The following is a 17,654-nucleotide window of genomic DNA, read 5'->3' as shown; positions in this document are numbered from 1 at the left end:
GTAGCCTTTGTTACTGTGGTCCCAGGTCTCTGTAGGTCATTCACTAGGTACCCCTGTGTGGTTCTGGGATTTTTGCTCACCGTTCTTATCATCATTTTGGCACCACGGGGTGAGATCTTGCATGGAGCCCCAGATCGAGGGAGATTATCAGTGGTCTTGCTTGTCTTCCATTTTCTAATAATTGCTAATGCAGTTGATTTCTTTACACCAAGCGTTTTACCTATTGCAGATTCAGTCTTCCCAGCCTGGTGCAGGTCTACAATTTCGTCTCTGGTGTCCTTTGACAGCTCTTTGGTGTTGGCCATAGTGGAGTTTGGAGTGTGACTGACTGAGGTTGTGGACAGGTGTCTTTTATACCCATAATGAGTTAAAACAGGTGCCATTAATACAGGTAACGATTGGAGCCTCGTTAAATCTCATTAGAAGTTAGACCTCTTTGACAGCCAGAAATCTTGCTTGTTTGTAGGTGACCAAATACTTATTTTCCACCATGATTTGCAAATAAATTCTTTAAAAATCAAACAATGTGATTTTTTTTTTTGTTTTTTTTTTTTCTTCCACATTTTGTCTCTCATGGTTGAAGTTTACCCATGTTGACAATTACAGGTCTCTCTAATCTTTTCAAGTAGGAGAACTTGCACAAATGGTGGTTGACTAAATACTTATTTGCCCACTGTAGATGATTCCATCATTGGTCATTGTGTCATTCTGACTCTGTGGAATTTTGGTAGGGGCTAAGAAGGCCCTTCTTTTGAGTGTATTTCTTTAAAAATGTTGTGTTGTGATAGAAAAACATTAAATTCAGCTTTACTGTGACCCAGGTCGTCGCACTTGCTTGCCTGCCCCGGGAACAGACAACAGTCATATTGGCATCATGACCATCCTTTACAACAACATTGGCAAAGATCTTTCGAGGGTCTCTATGCCCGTCGCTCTCAATGAACCTCTTTCTTTGCTACAAAGAGTGTCAGAAGAGCTGGAGTACGCCGACCTGCTTGATATGGCTAATCATATCGATGATCCGTATGAGAGAATGGTGAGTCTGTGACACATAATTCTACATCAGTTGTAGTTATTTATTCCAGATCAAGACTTTCTCTTACCTGGGTTAACAGGTATATGTTGCAGCATTCGCTATCTCTGGTTATGCGTGGGCATCGTGGCGATATCGCTACAAACCGTTTAATCCAGTTCTGGGAGAAACATATGAGAATCACAGAGAAGACCGAGGCTTCCGTTACATCAGCGAGCAGGTAGAGTTGATTGTGGTGAGTGATGGTCTCAGAACCTACTTCATTCTCAAATGTTTTCATCAGGTTAGTCATCATCCACCCATATCTGCGTGCCATGCAGAGTCTTCAAACTTCACCTTCTGGCAAGGTAGTAAAATGTGTGAAAAATGCTCATTCATCTCTTGGTTTTAATAGTATGTCATAATCTCTGCATTTCTTTGCATCCAGATCAAAGATGGAAGAACAAATTTTGGGGGAAGTCAGTTGAGATTATCTCAAGTGGACCTGTCAATGTGACTTTACCGAGGTAAAATCAGAAGGAAATATATGTATGTGGATCCGTTATAATATGGCGAGGTTCTGATGTTATTCGTCAACTGTCAGCATATTGGCCTGTTCTTATCACGTTTTATGTTGCAGATAAAGATTCTCCTGCACTCATATTTTAGATGTATATTTTTGGTCGGGTACACTATGATTGTAATATCTCTATTTTGTATTAAAACAATAGAAGCAGCTATGTCTATCATTATTGATTAGCATGTTTGCAAAAATATAATTTCCATTCACTCTTAAGGTAAGATGATTGTATCATGAGGGCCCACTGCATATCTATTAGGACATTATTTATTATATTTTTTTTTCACACTGAGCTATAACGTCCACACAAAGTTGTTATGCACTGTTTCTTGTTGATATACATTATTTTTTGGACGACAAGGCACACTTAAAATCTCGTGTTTTTTCCCCAAAATTGACGGTGTGCCTTATACTCCATTGTACTTTATTCATGAATTTTGGTTATGCTCAATGTCATCGAAACATTGTTGTTAGAGCCTGACTGGAAAGTCCACTAAACTGCTTGTGACAAATTCATCAGTGATCAACCCTAAACACATGACAATTAAAAGTAGTTAATTTAAAAAATAGATCCTTAACTACCTTTTATAAGATAAGAACAAAAAAAAATGTAGTACATTGATGCTGAAATGGCAATATATACGACAATATACTCGTTAATTGATGGTGTGCCCTATATCCGAGAAGAAAAAACAAACAAAAAAACGGTGATATACAGTAAACATTCTCAATGCTTATTTTGTATGGTATGTTAAGGTGCAATGAATAATTGGCAGCTGATTTTTGTTTGGTTTTTTTGGGCCCAATATGGTCATTTTAAGTTTTTTTGACTGCAATCTATCACGTTGATAGACAGCTATTTTATAAAATAGAGATTTTTTTTCCAAAACTTAATTTATTTCAAATCTTTGGAATTCCTGTCTCTTAACAGTAAATTGTAATTTATAGTCATCCATAAAAGCACACTTACAGACTATAAAACCTTTGCAAACATTTGCTTTTACTTTGGAAATAATGCTGAAAATGTTGGCCCATTTTCTGCTATGTTACAGACCAAACTTTAATTTTTCACTGCGAGTTTGGGATCTTTTTTTGGACTGGAAATGTTTTTCTCCATCGTATTCAGTTAACTAATCTAAATTACCTGATCAAATTATTATTAAAATAACTTCATAAGTTCATTGTTCCGTCAACATTCTTTTAGATCGCAGTCAAAAAATAAAGCAAAATTTGGACACATTTTGCAGTTAATAGTTCGGAGGAAAAGTTGTATTAAAACTGTTAAGTAACTGGGTAAAATGACCATATTAAGTTAAAAAAAAGAAAAAAAAAAAAAAAAAAAAAGGGCCGTAAAAATCAGTGAATTCACACTAGAATAATCTACAGAAACCTGTCCAAAGAGCATGAGTCCCCTCTACTTGAGAAAAGATTTTCTACCATGAAATTAAAACGATCAAAGCTCCGGATTTCAGTGGTATATCAGTGCCAAATAAGAACTGTGAGAGGTTGAAATCCGCGCTTTCGAGTAATGTTGACGGCAGCGCTCTATGTGAAAGGTTTTTTTTTTTTTTTTTTTTTTTTTTTTTTTAATTGTGCTTTAAAGATGCCACGTGATAGAACAGGCTCCTGTGATTGTTGAACTTCAGACTGCAAGGTTGTGTGTGGTCATGTGACTGTATTGTTGCGTCCGATTATTATAATAGTCATGTGATTATTCATAAGCCCGGAACTCACACGAGCACCAGCAGGAAAAGGTTTCCAACATGATCTGTTCGCCCATTATTTCATTTGAAGGAGAAAAGACAAGCAAGAGAACCACATGGAACTGTTCAAAATTAAACAAATATTGCACCTTATAGCTAGGTTTTTTTCTTTTTAAATGGCAGTGGTAATGTATTTGAAGATAACTAATCATTATGTATTGCTTTATAAATTCACTAAACCAACTGAATGTAGGTATGGTGATCACTATGAATGGAACAAGGCAGTTACCTGCATTCACAACGTGTTGAGTCAGCAACGCTGGTTGGAGCACTATGGTGAGGTGGTCATCAGAAACAAAGTCAGCGATATCTGCACCTGCAAAATAACTTTTGTCAAGGTCAGGAAATTAATGAAAACTTTGATTTGATATACTTGTTCCTGTGTGTGTCATATGTATAAAAGCCTTTTCTTATTACTTTGTGTTTACAGTCTCGTTACTGGAGCTCTGAAAACAGTAAAAATGAGGTCCAGGGTGTGGTTCTAGATTCGGCTGGAGAGGTTGTCCATCGTTTTGGAGGGTTCTGGCATGAGGGCATCTTCTGTGACACGCTGTCGACCCCAAAGTGCATTTGGAAGCCAAGTAGTGTCCAACCCACAGCGAACATGACAGGATGCTCTTGCTGGCTTCTGCTCTGACATCTTGATTTCAATTTCTTTCAGATGTGCAACCGGATGATCACTTCCAGTACTATGGATTCTCACGCTACGCCAGAGAGCTAAATGAACTTACACCTGAACTGAAAACTGTCCTTCCGCCAACTGACACTCGCTTTAGACCAGACCAGAGGTATAGTAATCGGTTCCCGCTTTCCATGATTTGCTCAAAGGCCACACTTCTCACTGACACGCAAGCGTAAAAATTTTTTTTTAAAAATTAAAAAAGCACAAGATTCTGTTCCACTTCCAGTGTTATTCAAGTTACTTTTAAAAAGTAGTCAGTTATTTTTACCTATGAACCTACCTTGCTAGCAATTATGAAAAGAACTACTTTTACGTTACTTAAAAGATATATTAGGGCTGTCAAACGATTAAAATTTTTAATCGAGTTAATTACAGCTTAAAAATTAATCGTAATTAATCGCAATTAATCGCAATTCAAACCATCTATAAAATATGCCATATTTTTCGGTAAATTATTGTTGGAATGGAAAGATAAGATGGATATATACATTCAACATACGGTACATAAGGACTGTATTTGTTTATTATAACAATAAATCAACAAGATGGCATAAACATTATTAACATTCTGTTAAAGCGATCCATGGATAGGAAGACTTGTAGTTCTTAAAAGATGAATATTAGTACAAGTTATAGAAATGTTATATTAAAACGCCTCTTAATGTTTTCATTTTAATAAAATTTGTAAAATTTTCAATCAAAAAATAAACTAGTAGCCCTGTCCTCAATGTGTGTGAGTACACAAATTGACGGCTAGCGAACATAAGTTCCAAAAAGAAATCAGACGGTGTGGCAAAGTTGCATGGGCTTTACTGAAGTCATCTCTTTTTGACAGGAGCACATTTCTTGTATTTTTGTAAAACTGAAAATAACAAGGCAATGTGTCAATAACTTGCATAAATCACAAAATAACATAAAATGTACACACACGTGTCCATTTGAGCAGTAGCACTAGCCAATTAGCTCACAAGCATCTAACAATGTAACTGCATTTCACCATATATGTGAACAAATTCAAATACACATCATCAATAACTATCTAATGCTCATGAATATAAACAAAGGAGGAATATAACTCACAAGCGATGCATGTATTAGACACAAACAGTGTGATGGGGCTATGAGAACTGCCACTGAATACTGGATGCGGACGTTAGCTGGTCTGAATAGCACTGTCTATTAGTGTGAGTTCGCGGCGACATATAATCACGTCAGAAAAGCGCGCCGAAACCCAAATAATCAGCTGCACTGAATCGCCAGCAGAGGGCGACATTACGCCACATAACATATGCAAGTCACACCCAAGCGCCAGCAGAGGGCGGAAAAACTCCATAAAACACAATTAACAAGTTGGCCTTTCACTGTACTGACATTTAAATCTGTCTGAGCGGGCCTAGTGCGTTAATTGCGTCAAATATTTTAACGTGATTAATTTAAAAAATTAATTAACGCCCGTTAACGCGATAATTTTGACAGCCCTAATATATATATATATATATATATATATATATATATATATATATATGGCGGAAAACACTCCTTTGACTTGAAATTCCGCTCTGAGACCCCCAATTTGGCCAAATTTCAAAATTGTCCGATATGCATGTGTGATACATCATTGGAAAGCTTAAAATCTTTTTTTCTGGGGGTTGAAAATTTTTTGAACAGGAGGGCATTTTTTGACACCTTAAAAGTAGGTCAAATCAGGTGAGTGAAAAATAGACATTTTTGAGACCTTTGAAATTTTCTTTAACGGGATCCACGGATAGAAAGACTTGTAGTTCTTATAAGATACTGTAACTGTTAATATGAGTTAAAATAATTTGATATTAAAACCCCTCTTGATGTTTTCGTTTTTATACTATTTGTAAAATTAGTTTAAGTAGTAGGTCGCCATTGTTTTTGATGTCGCAGGACGGTGACTTCACATGGTTACACTGCCGGGCTTCCAGAGTATGACTTTAGCAACCTAAAGATTTCATCTGTTCAACCCTTTCAATTTGAACACGAGAGGAAGATTGAGGAGCATAACAGCACTGTCAGTGCTTCAAAAAAAAGAGCAGCAAAAGCAAGATGAACAGGAAAGACGGGATGAGATGTGACGAGAGCAAAAAAAAGTTTTGCCAAAGTATGCTACAATGGTGAAACATCTACAAGAGGCGAATTTGACACCCAAGGTACTACCGTGCACTTTCAGCTTGTTGTATTTAAATTATCGCGTTAACGGGCGGTAATTAATTTTTTTCATTAATCACGATAAAATATTTGACGCAATTAATGCACATGCCCCACTCAGACTAAAATGACAGCAGTGTAAAGTCCGCTTGTTATTTGTTACTTGTTTTTTGTTGTTTGGCGCCCTCTGCTGGCGCTTGGGTCGAAATGATTTTGTTTTTGGGAAGTGAGCATTGTGTACTGACATCAACAATGGCGAGCTACTAGTTTATTTTTTGATTGAAAATTTTTCAAATTTTAATCAAACGAAAACATTAAGAGGGGTTTTAATATAAAATTTCTATAACTTGTACTAACATTTATCTTTTAAGAAGTTTTTCTATCCATGGATCGCTTTAAGAGAATATTAATAATGTTAATGCCATCTTGTTGATTTATTATAATAAACAAATACAGTACTTATGTACCATATGTTGAATGTATATATCCGTCTTGTGTCTTATCTTTTCATTCCAACAATACAGAAAAATATGGCATATTTTATAGATGGTTTGAATTGCGATTAATTACGATTAATTAATTTTTAAGCTGTAATTAACCCGATGAAAAAATTTAATCGTTTGACAGCCCTAGTTTAAATGCAGACAGGCAGAACATAATAAAGTTGCCTTAAGAAAATACTTGCACGTAGTAATATCAACTAAGGGTGGCTTAAATATGCTACGTGACGAATGTGGTCAACAGATCAACAATCTGCTTTAAAGCTACCACAAGAAAAGACAATACTTAAAAGTATGAGAGGGAAACATGCAAAAAGTATTTTGAGGCAATAAAAAGGTAATAAAAGACTTCATAAAAACACAAATAGTAAGTACTCGCCGCTTTTAACCGATGAGCGCACGTGTCTGATGTCTCGCCGCATAGATGGAATTGCAATAACCCGGTACTATTCGTCGAGTGACAGTAATAATCTGTCATCACCCCGAGCGTCTATAAAACATGGCGCCCTCCTTAGGTCAAAGCATGTACTTAATATTATAGATTTTTAAATCAATGGCAATATTATGTGTTTGTAATATATTTTAGTAAAAGAGAACTTATATGCTTATTAGAGCCTAAGTCTTTAAGTCCGAGGTTCCCTTTAAGTTTCTCATTTAAAAATGGTTTTGGACTCCCATCCTGGTACGTAATAAATAACGACACTTCAAGATGATCGCCCTTTGTCTGCACAAGTCTTTGATAATCAATATGCATGTAAGAAGACGTGGGTGGATGTACGATAATGAAGGAAATTGGTGTGTGAGTAAATGTAGATTTAATTTAGCCCTTTTTTATTTTGTAAATAAACATGCCTAAACGGGGAGTTAGCTGTATAGTTAATGATAACTTTAATGCTGCATTTTTTGATTTGGCTTGATTTTAATCTGTGCGAAGAAAAAACATTTCATGATTAATTTTATAGGTTAAATTCCAATACCTTAATATTTTTATTTTTGCAGTGGGCTTTTAAAATATTTTTTCAATTATGATTAAAGAATGTGAATGCATGACTACCAGGGGTGAAAGTGGGCCAGAACGGTCAGGAACGCAGTTTCGGTATAAGATTCAGGGCCGGAATGCTGTTCCGGTACACGGTGCTTTGATTCCGAAAATATGACAGCAACTGTCAAAACGCTATGTTAAAAAAAAAAAAAAATGCTAACTGCCACACATGCATTTCAGATCCAAGAAGAAAACAATCTACCAACATCAGATTTACATACACAAATGTTAACAACAAGCATAATAAAGTGCTTGTATAGCGTAATCCGTTTCTACCAATAATAATTATTGATTTTATTCCACGGACGGCATGGAGCTGCTGCTGCAGTTTTCTGAGTCTGACGATGATGAGTCACGTCAATGTGCGAATCCACACAGCAAAGCAAAACGCTTGGACTCATTTATCCGTTCAATTAGGTGACATACTGACATGTGAATAGCAGAGATGGTTAGCTCTGATTGGTTCAAATGTGCATGTTTTCTGGAACAGCAAAAAAAAAAAAAAGCTTGTTGAATTGATGTGACAAAAAAAGGGCAATGCAACATAAAAACGGATCAAATCTTTAAGCGCAACGAAAGAGTTGAGGAGGCTTACTATCATATTTAATTTTATTAGCTCTGATGGGGAGGTTCAGAACATCTTACAGTAGCTGTCAATGTGCGCTTTGGACTTATATTTGTTCATTTATGTTAGGCTACTTATTCATTTCTTTATGATTTAAAAAAAGTCAATGTTTGCGCGATCTTCAAAATATTTTCCATTTCACTCTGCATAATATGAATAATTTGAACACTATTTTTCTGAATGTATATTATATCTTATATCCTATATCTATATTATTAAAAAAAAGTCAATGTTTTAATTTTAATATACGTATATTCTATTTTCTTAAGTAGTTAAAATTGAGATTAGGCAGTTAGTATTTGAAGAAATGAGGGAAAATATAAAATATAAAAACAGCAAGAAATTCTAGCCACTTTCACCCCTGATGACTACTTTGACTGAGAATAAAAGCATAAAGGGAACATATAACGCCGTGACTCAAAACCAAAATGAATCTTCTAACTGGGCCAATTCGACATTGTGTGCCAAACTTCGTGGCTCTATAAGCTGCGTAAGTCCCTGAACAAATTTACTTCCTCTTAATTGTGAACAAAGGGTTGTCATGCCAACAGAGACATGTGGACATAGACCTGAAAGGAGTTTGACATTTATCAGTAAAGTCGGTGACTTTCTGTTGCCACTAATTGGCGCTGTACGGTTGATGCAAATGACCTCTACAGGATCCTCTATGGTACGACTCTCAACAAGCATAGGAAGTTTGGCACAGATATGTTGTATATCACAGTTATGACTGTTCAAAATTTGTGGTAAGACAAAATGGCGACGGTCATTTTCACGTTCCTCTCTGGACCCCTCTGTTTCAAGGAAACTTAAATATTTTTCCTCGGGCACCTGAACACATGTCTTAAGGCTCCCCTGATGCAGGTCAATTGATTTTTTTTCCCCCCTTGGAGCAGGAGCCTGTCTAGTAAAAAAAAAAAAAAAAAAAGAGCATTTCCTGTTCCCAGCAGGGGGGCACCAGGCCTAATGGGGATATTTCAATGCAGTCGTTTTCAGGCTAGGACCCTCTCATACATGCCAGATATGAAAAAGGCTGAACTTTGAATCAGGGAGTTATTGATAATTTACTGAATTTGGCATTTTACCAAAAAAAGGTTGACTTTGGCACCCCGTCCAGGTGAGGCCCGTGAATGAAAACTCACCATTTTGATAACTTTAGATCTCATATTTCTCATGAGCAGTCTCATCAAGTTGGAGCAGGATTCAACTAACTCCCTAAGCGCAAAGGTCTCGAATGTGCACCCTGTAAATGGACTAAAATTGCATATTATCTCACATTTCATCCCAAATACCTGATTTCATTTGGGGTTTGGGATATGGGTCCAAGAGACTTCTTGGTGCAGTTTTGCACAAGGTATCAGCTCCCCAAATTTCATCGCTCTGTTGAAAAAAACCTAATACGAGTGGCCATTTAAAAAAAAAAAAAAAAAAAAAAAAAAAAAACTCAAGGGGGCAATATTGGGCTATTTGGTTACGTTGTTGGTTGCAAAATGATCGAAATATTCGCCAAGCCGCATGTATGTATGTACTTTTTGTTGAGTTTTTGAGCATGTTAAGGCCTTAATATTTGGGCCATTTTCATTTGCCCACAAAAAATAAAAATAATCCTTTGCATTCCAATTGGGCTCCCGCACCACTCGGTGCTCAAGCCCTAGAAATGTTTGAAAAAAACTGATGCAATTAAAATATTTTGTTCCAACTGACATGGTGTCAGAAAAAACACATATAGTGCCAGCTTTGAGGTGAGTTCATTTGGTTACAGAAGAAGGCTGACACTTTTGTGCATACACTTGAACACAGTAGCAAAACAGCAGTGATTAAATATGTATGATTATACGTGATCTTTTAAAAAAATATCTTTTCATTTGAAAGAAATATTTTTAAAGTGCAAGTCTTTTCACAAAGTTCAATTAGCTTTCAATGCATTAGTCCTTTTATACACTGCACAAAAATACAAAATGCAACAATTTAGGTTTTGCTCCTGTGTTTTTTACACACATTAGTGTTGTGGCAAATAGACTATATTTGTGACATTGCGGAAGACTAAAAAGTTGTTTAAAATGAGCATAACCATGCATTTACAGAACAAATAAAACAATATTGGAGCTTTTGTTAGCGTGTTGGAAAAACCATTTGAATTTCAATTTTTTTATATTCTATCAGTAAATGTATTTGAGTACTTTTACAATCGGACATAAATGGAAGAAATGATGGAAAATAGAAAGTTTGTCTATTGGAACAAACATCCTAATTTCCTCATACTGTATCTTTGAATCTTTCTATCAGGCTTTTAGAGGAGGGAAAGGTAGCTGAGGCGGATAAAAAGAAGGATAAGGTGGAGGAGAAACAGAGAGAGAGGAGGAAAGAGATGGCCAAGCAAGGGAAAGAGCACATCCCAAGGTTCTTCAGGTGAGAAGACATTTTAATATATCGACTGCTACTTTTCACTAGTTTTTTTTTTTTTTTTTTTTAATCAGCATATTGCAGTAGATGTTGTGTTATTTCTAACTGGCATCACTATCCATTTTTAAAACCAGTGTAAAAAGTCACTTTTATTCCCTGGCTTTCACCCTGCAGGCAGTAGTTGTTAGTAACTAGGGGTGGGAACCACTGGGTGGCTCACGATATGATACGATTTGCGAGACAAGGTTCACAATAACCATGATCTTGCGATATGGCGATACAACAATTATCGATACATTGGTCAGAAAATCATTCACGGATAATCAACAAAACAATAAAAAGAAAAACGAGACATTTTCATCTTTCTGCTGTGAATATGAATGAGTATCACTAGTCAACATGCAATCCGTTTGAACTGAACATTTGTTCAATCGCTGGTTCGTTCATTCGCTGGTTCATTCGGGTTGGACGTGTATGGCCGTCAGTCGCAGCCAATGCCAGGCAAAGTTTCTAAGCATGACGTTTTAACCGGTCTACTTTTAATGCTAAACAATGCGCTGACGTCACGGGTGCACAGGAAGAAAAAGGAGGCGTCGGATAGTATATTTCTTTATTCTTCTTTCTTTATTTTCCCTTCAGGTATGACAAATCCAACAAACATACAGCATTTATGTGTTTACAATTAATTCAACTCGAAAAGAAAAGGGCAGACGGGAGAAGCCAAAGCTTATTGAAACCCGCCCCCAATATACCTTAGGACGCAGAAAATATCGAATAACAATTTTTGACATTCAGATTGCGTAGTGATTACAAGGTTTTTTCTTTTTTTTTTTTTATTTTTATTTAACATCCCCCTTGATTGTTCATTTTCCCAATAGTCCATGTTGACCGTGTCTATGTGCTCGTTATGTTGATTAGATCAAGTAGATTAGTTCATAATTCAGTGGTTAGTTTGTTCAGTTGATTTGATCCAGGCAGGCGCGTTGTCCAGGTTTTGGCCGCATTGTAAGATCTCGGCCAGGGCACTCAGTGGCCAATTTACCAGTTCCATGTCATTAATATTATCTGTCCTTGTGATGTCTGGATGAGTTCTGTTTGCATTGGAGTCACCTTTGGTTTTTTTATTTTATTTATTTTTTTTAATTTTATCATTTTTTTACCCTCCTTTGTTTTGGGTACACCTGGTTTTGTTTACAAGTTTGAATTGCCACCCAGACATTATTTACCTTTTGTACAATTCGTATTGTGACCAAGAATGATGAAGAAGAATGAAAATGTATGTTAGAGGCTGAAGAATGTCTTCTATTATAAGTTTTATAAGCCTCATGTCCATGCCTTGCATGTCTGTCGAAGCTTTGTTTCCCAATTTCCCGACCAGATGCCTTATCTCAGTGTCCTTCACTGGATGCCAAAACATGGAGTGCAGAGCCCTTTGCTGTTGCTCACCTGTTTTTCCACCGTTTTGTAGTTCGGTTCATGGTCACCCTGAGCAACTTGCGAATATTTGCGTGTTCTCACTTTGATACTGGTGATGAGATCATTCGCACGTCCACTTTGATCCAGATCCTCTGCCAAAGCTTCCAGTGTTATGATACGATCATCTGTCTTTCATCATCTTCTTCAGTTGCTCATTTTCGGCCCGAAGCAGTTGGATTTCCTTCAAGATGTCTTGATTGTTTCATGCCATTTCATGCCAATTCAGCCATAATTTGCTCTATTTTTTGCATAGAAGATGTTAAATCTTCCTTGTATTCAGACTTGTCACCTTTTCTCGTTGTAGTAGAGATATTTGGAAAATTTCCTTCTAGCTGGCGCCTGAGTTATCACAGACAAATAACGGAGCTCAGGAAAATGTGTCCTTCATCCTCGAGTGTCAGTGTATTTGATTCCAACCATGCATTACTATAGAGGTAATAACATAGAAGCCTACGAATGCGAAGATAAAAGTCACCAAGAAAAAGCAGAAAATGTCAAAAGTGTTGGCGACCCAGTTGAAGGGGCTACGGCTGTGGGTCATGGGCCGGATGGGCTGGCGGGGGGCGCGTTGATGGGCAGGTTGATGGGGGCGCGGGTGGCCCAGGGAACCACCCTGAATCCCTGGGGGGTGACGATGGCCCCTTTGGGCTGCAGGAGGAGGGATGGGCTGCGCTGGCTCGCCCCCCCTTGGGTTTGGCTAGGTGGGTGGCCATTGCGTGGCACCCGTGCACCGTCTCCACTTGCCTGCATTGCTATCGCATGTTTAATGGGATTCACGCATAACTGGATGTGATTGGGCGCGCTCTGGTGGAGGACCTCTGTCCCTCCCAGTTATCGTCTACCCTCCCACACCCCCTCTCTTTTCCTGGTTAACAGGCCCCCCACATGGTGTCAACCGAAAATACATTTAGCTGACGATAGCACCAACATATTCACAGTTGGTGTAGGCGTTCAATGCTCTGTTCCCCCATAACCTCTTCCTGTTCGCTGCTTTGTCTTAAACGAGGTAAATAAGGCATGTTGAATGATCAGAATGGGATTATGTCATACTCCAATGTGAAACATTAAAACTGTTCAGACCAACTGGACACTCAGACTTCCATTCTACGCGTCAAACAGCTGAACAGGACAGGCTTTTAAAAAAAAAAAAAAAAAAAAGTCAAAGGCGTGGGCAAATTTCAAGTTGGAGACCAAGGTGAACACGGTTTTATGTATTCACCGTAAGACAGCGCTTGCATAACACTACAGCATGTCTTCAATGCTGCAGCTCCATCGAAAACACCCCGTTTACTCCGAGAGCAGCGTTACTCGGGACAAGGTCAAATTAACGTAACGCTAATAGATAAGATTTACGTTACTGTACCTAGCTAACGTAACGTTAGCTCTGCAGAAGGCTAGGTTTTTATTAATTCTGACTACTGTCGATGCAAGGCTTACTTGTCTTTCATACAGGCTTTATTTAATCTGTAAAATAAAAATGCTGTGGAGTGATGAGGGTGTGAAATAGAATAAAGCTGTCAATTTTCGCTCAGTAGTCATTTTGATCGTCCAAAAATACTTGATTAATCGATGGAATTTTCAGTAGAATACTCAATTACTAAAATATTCGATAGCTGCAGCCCTCCATTTGTTATGTGAAAGAGGTATCATTGTGTGCCACCCCTACTTTTGTCAGGGAAGCATTTTGCTTATGGACCAGTCTTATAAGCACTTGCTCAGTACAGTGATCCCTCACTATTTTGCCCCCTCAGTGCATTGCGGATTTGAGATGAGAATCTTGTTATAGGAATGAGTTCTAATATATATATCATATTTATGAACAATTTATTTACATCCTCCATTAACGGCGATAATTGAGGGATCACTGTACTTGTGAATTTATCGAATAATTTTCTGAGTAATATTTGAAGTAACGCTACTCTCATTTGAGTCAAATTTTTGACTCCTCCTCCCACCTCTGCCTGCATGTGATTACTTTTTTCAATGTTTTATTTTTTGTTTTTTTAGTTATTGAATCTATACTATTTCACTTTTTAATTTTTGCATATTATGAACAGTACATTGTGCCAATGCCTTTTGTTTTCATGTGGTTTATAAATTTAGCCGATTTTACTTATTTTTCATTTTCAGAAAAGAAGTTGATGAGGCTGGCCAAGAGGTGTGGCTGTACAATGGAACCTACTGGAATCTCCGTAAAAATCCAGGATTTGCTCAAACTGAGAATTTAGAGCTTTGGTAGAATAACTTCATTTATCTCGGCTATAATAAATGAAAGCTACTCACAATGGTTTCACACCCATCTTGAGCGTACAGAAATATTCTATAAATTGCTGCTAAAGTCAGGATGATCAGGCTTAGGAAGTATGAAAGCATACAATGAACCTCTTTTTTTGTGGTTCTATTTTTGTTATTTTTGGACGACAGGGGTGAAGTGCCATTTGCGGAACAAATGACGACCGTTTTAATGAAGTCTGATGTTTTAACTCCCGCCTTGTTGCCTACCTCTATCAGTAATCAGTAGAGCACTGAAATTCCCTCGATTCAAAAGTTTACCTTTTATACCACAAAAAAAAAAAAAAAAAAGAATCGGTAAATATGTTCATATTTTCTGTAAATTCTCATTCTAAGATATTATACCAAAACTATTTATATTTCATTGTATAACATATTTTGCGAAATCAAGTTGTAAATGCCATAATTATATTTGTCATTTTTAGGTGGTCTAGGTGTGTGGGGAAATTTTAGACACGTACTAGGGCTGTTTTTTGCTTTGCCCCGCCCCTCCCGCTGGACTTGTTCCCAACTGACGTTCTTTTAACATAGGCACAAATGTCCATGTGTAGCACCATGATTTTTCTGTTCACCCTCACTGCAAAGATTAATATCCATAATGATTTCTAATAAAAAGTGTAATAATCAGTTGTTCTTGATTTTAATCATTGAAAGAATTTGTGCTCCATTTGTGTTGGCCATGGCCAGTTGTAGGCAGCCATGTATGAGCGTGCAGTCAGAAATCTGTCGGGGGCATCTTATGTACCTATCTTGCTCCACCCCCCCAGTGCTTATAGACAAGTTTTTTGAGCGAAATATGGGCGGCGCCATCTTGGAAAATTTCTGCTTAGAACTTCCAGTTTAGAAAAAAAACCTCATGAGTTGCGGTTGAAGTTAGCAGTGTGTTGACAAAGTTAAAACTACAAAATCAAGCCAGAGGAACCCACAAAATCTCCAAAAATGGATTCAGCACGACGTAGATGAGACGTAGATGATTGCATGAGTGTTCTCATCACTTCGTTGATCGTTCGTGGACAAAATTATAACAACTTGTCAGCCTGTGTTGACGTGAGGTATAGACTGATACGCCGGCCACTTGAGTGACAAAAATGAGGTGAAATTACAAATATTACATTTGCCGAATGCAGAAGGGCTGACACGGATTTTGTTGTGACAAGGAAATACTAAAAGGTATGTAAATATATAAACAAAAATGTCATTTTTTATTGTAGATATTGATCGCAATAAAAAATTTGGACAACATGATTCCATTTCTTGTTTTATTTAAAACAATTGGTGCATGTGCTAAACAGGTCAATAAATCACAATTTATGAAATTATTAGGAAAAAAATGGCATACTAGAATGTAATATCAGACAGCAGAGCCTGAGAGCCTCGCAAACTTTGACCCGACATTACGCAGACCCTCGGCGGCCTACAGATGGGCTTTCTCCCACTGTCCTTGGTACTTCCAGCTCCAATACCGTGTTTTAAAGTTGCTGCAGTTAAAAAGCTCCTAGCTGAATCTGGGCTCGAGCTGACTGTCCGCCGCAAGGCGAGCCACCGTCTCTAGCCCCAGCCTCTCGGCCGCCTCCGGGTTAAATGACGTAGTTTCGATATACAGTATGTCCATCAACATACAGTAAGTGTTGCTGTGAGGCACGTCAACTTATCTTCCCTTGCCTAACAGAGTTTTCCACCTTGTTACGTCCTACGGACTAAGGGTGTAACATATGGTGACCAAACGTCCTCTTTTGCCCAGACAAGTCCTCCTATCACGTGCTCTCCGGAGCGTCAGGCAGGGGTTCATAAATTCATGAAAATGTCCGTTTTTTATGATTTTTCACGGGACCAATTTGAAGAGAATCCCTCAGGCCGTTAGGAGGCGGCGCCTGCTTGCGTTGGCGTGGCTCCTGCTAGTAGGGGCAGGAGAAGGAGTAGATCTTCTTGTTTTTTTGTTGGCAGTTTACCCTTTGTTTCATGGGGAATTACCACCATCTACTGACGGTTGACGGTTTGTCGAAAGATCAGACTACAGTAAGGAGTTCAATAATGAGTTCTAAGACGTGGCTCCATACACCTTTGTTTATCTCCTGTTAATATCGATCATGTGTCTTCACAGAGATTCAGTGTATTGTATGAGTCTTGTAATTGTCCTGCGTTCGTTTATTTATTTGAATGATGGTATTCTGAGTAGCTGTGTTATGAGTTTTTATTTTTACGATAAATACATCTATAATGGCAACTGATGACTTCTGTCGGAGATTTGTACTGGCGTAATCTTTAAAATCCCTTTTGGTGTCGCATCGTTGCGCTGCCGATGATTGTAAACTTTTTATTCATAGCAAAGTTTGATTTTGCCTCGGCTCCCGGTAATCACTAATAGGGTAGTTATCAGTGAGCTCAGCCGTGCTAGGCATTATGGTCAATGTAGTTTTGAACTGCTGCGTTTGGAAACATGCTGGTTGAATAGCTTGTCAGTTTATTTCGGTTATTGTTTGCATACAATCTATTCTAGAACATTGAATGAGAATAAAAATTGAGTGGGAATAACAATTTGTCAACCATAATTGCCGTGTTAGTAATTTATAAAAATGTTGAGTTGACACATAGCCTACTGTGTCTGTGTGTATTGACTGGACTACATTTCCTATATATATATATATATATATATATATATATATATATATATATATATATATATATATATATATATATATATATATATTATGTTTTTAAAAAAAAAAAAATTTAAGTCATTGTTTAAATATATATATATATATATATATATTTTTTTTTAGGAAGAATAAAGCATGTGTAAAAAAAAAAAAATTATATAATATACAGTATACTACGGAGCCCCCCGGGTGCCAGGGTAGAAAAAATAAAAAACTCATAGCTAATCTGTAACCACAGATTACTAATCTGTACCCACAGATTACTAAACTGTACCCACAGTTTAGCAATCTGTACCCACAGATTACTAATCTGTACCCACAGATTAGCAATCTGTACCCACAGTTTACTAATCTGTACCCACAGTTTACTAATCTGTACCCACAGATTAGCAATATGTACCCACAGATTAGCAATATGTACCCACAGTTTAGCAATGACCCGGAAAC

The 17,654-nt window shown here is 37.4% G+C and overlaps 1 protein-coding gene across 2 annotated transcripts in view; it reads left to right on the top strand.

The window, feature by feature from the left end:
* The window catches only part of LOC130932080 (oxysterol-binding protein-related protein 7-like), a 76,672-nt gene extending 59,724 nt beyond the window's left edge, over positions 1 to 16,948 (top strand). The window contains exons 17-25 of one of the 2 annotated variants that reach the window (XM_057861467.1): positions 822 to 1,036; positions 1,116 to 1,253; positions 1,317 to 1,380; positions 1,461 to 1,539; positions 3,549 to 3,693; positions 3,786 to 3,936; positions 4,017 to 4,143; positions 10,666 to 10,788; positions 14,389 to 16,948. In XM_057861467.1, coding sequence (XP_057717450.1) covers positions 822 to 1,036; positions 1,116 to 1,253; positions 1,317 to 1,380; positions 1,461 to 1,539; positions 3,549 to 3,693; positions 3,786 to 3,936; positions 4,017 to 4,143; positions 10,666 to 10,788; positions 14,389 to 14,497 — 1,151 coding nt within the window. In that variant the 3' untranslated portion in view covers positions 14,498 to 16,948. The remainder of the gene's footprint in view (positions 1 to 821; positions 1,037 to 1,115; positions 1,254 to 1,316; positions 1,381 to 1,460; positions 1,540 to 3,548; positions 3,694 to 3,785; positions 3,937 to 4,016; positions 4,144 to 10,665; positions 10,789 to 14,388) is intronic. The other variant, XM_057861466.1, reaches the window with a different exon arrangement.
* Positions 16,949 to 17,654: the final 706 nt, after the last annotated feature.

The sequence above is a fragment of the Corythoichthys intestinalis genome, chromosome 16 (genome assembly GCF_030265065.1).
Source record: "Corythoichthys intestinalis isolate RoL2023-P3 chromosome 16, ASM3026506v1, whole genome shotgun sequence".
NCBI classification, from domain to species: Eukaryota; Metazoa; Chordata; class Actinopteri; order Syngnathiformes; family Syngnathidae; genus Corythoichthys; species Corythoichthys intestinalis.
The sequence above is the reverse complement of the archived record's forward strand: the minus strand, read 5'-3'. Positions and strand labels throughout refer to the sequence as shown.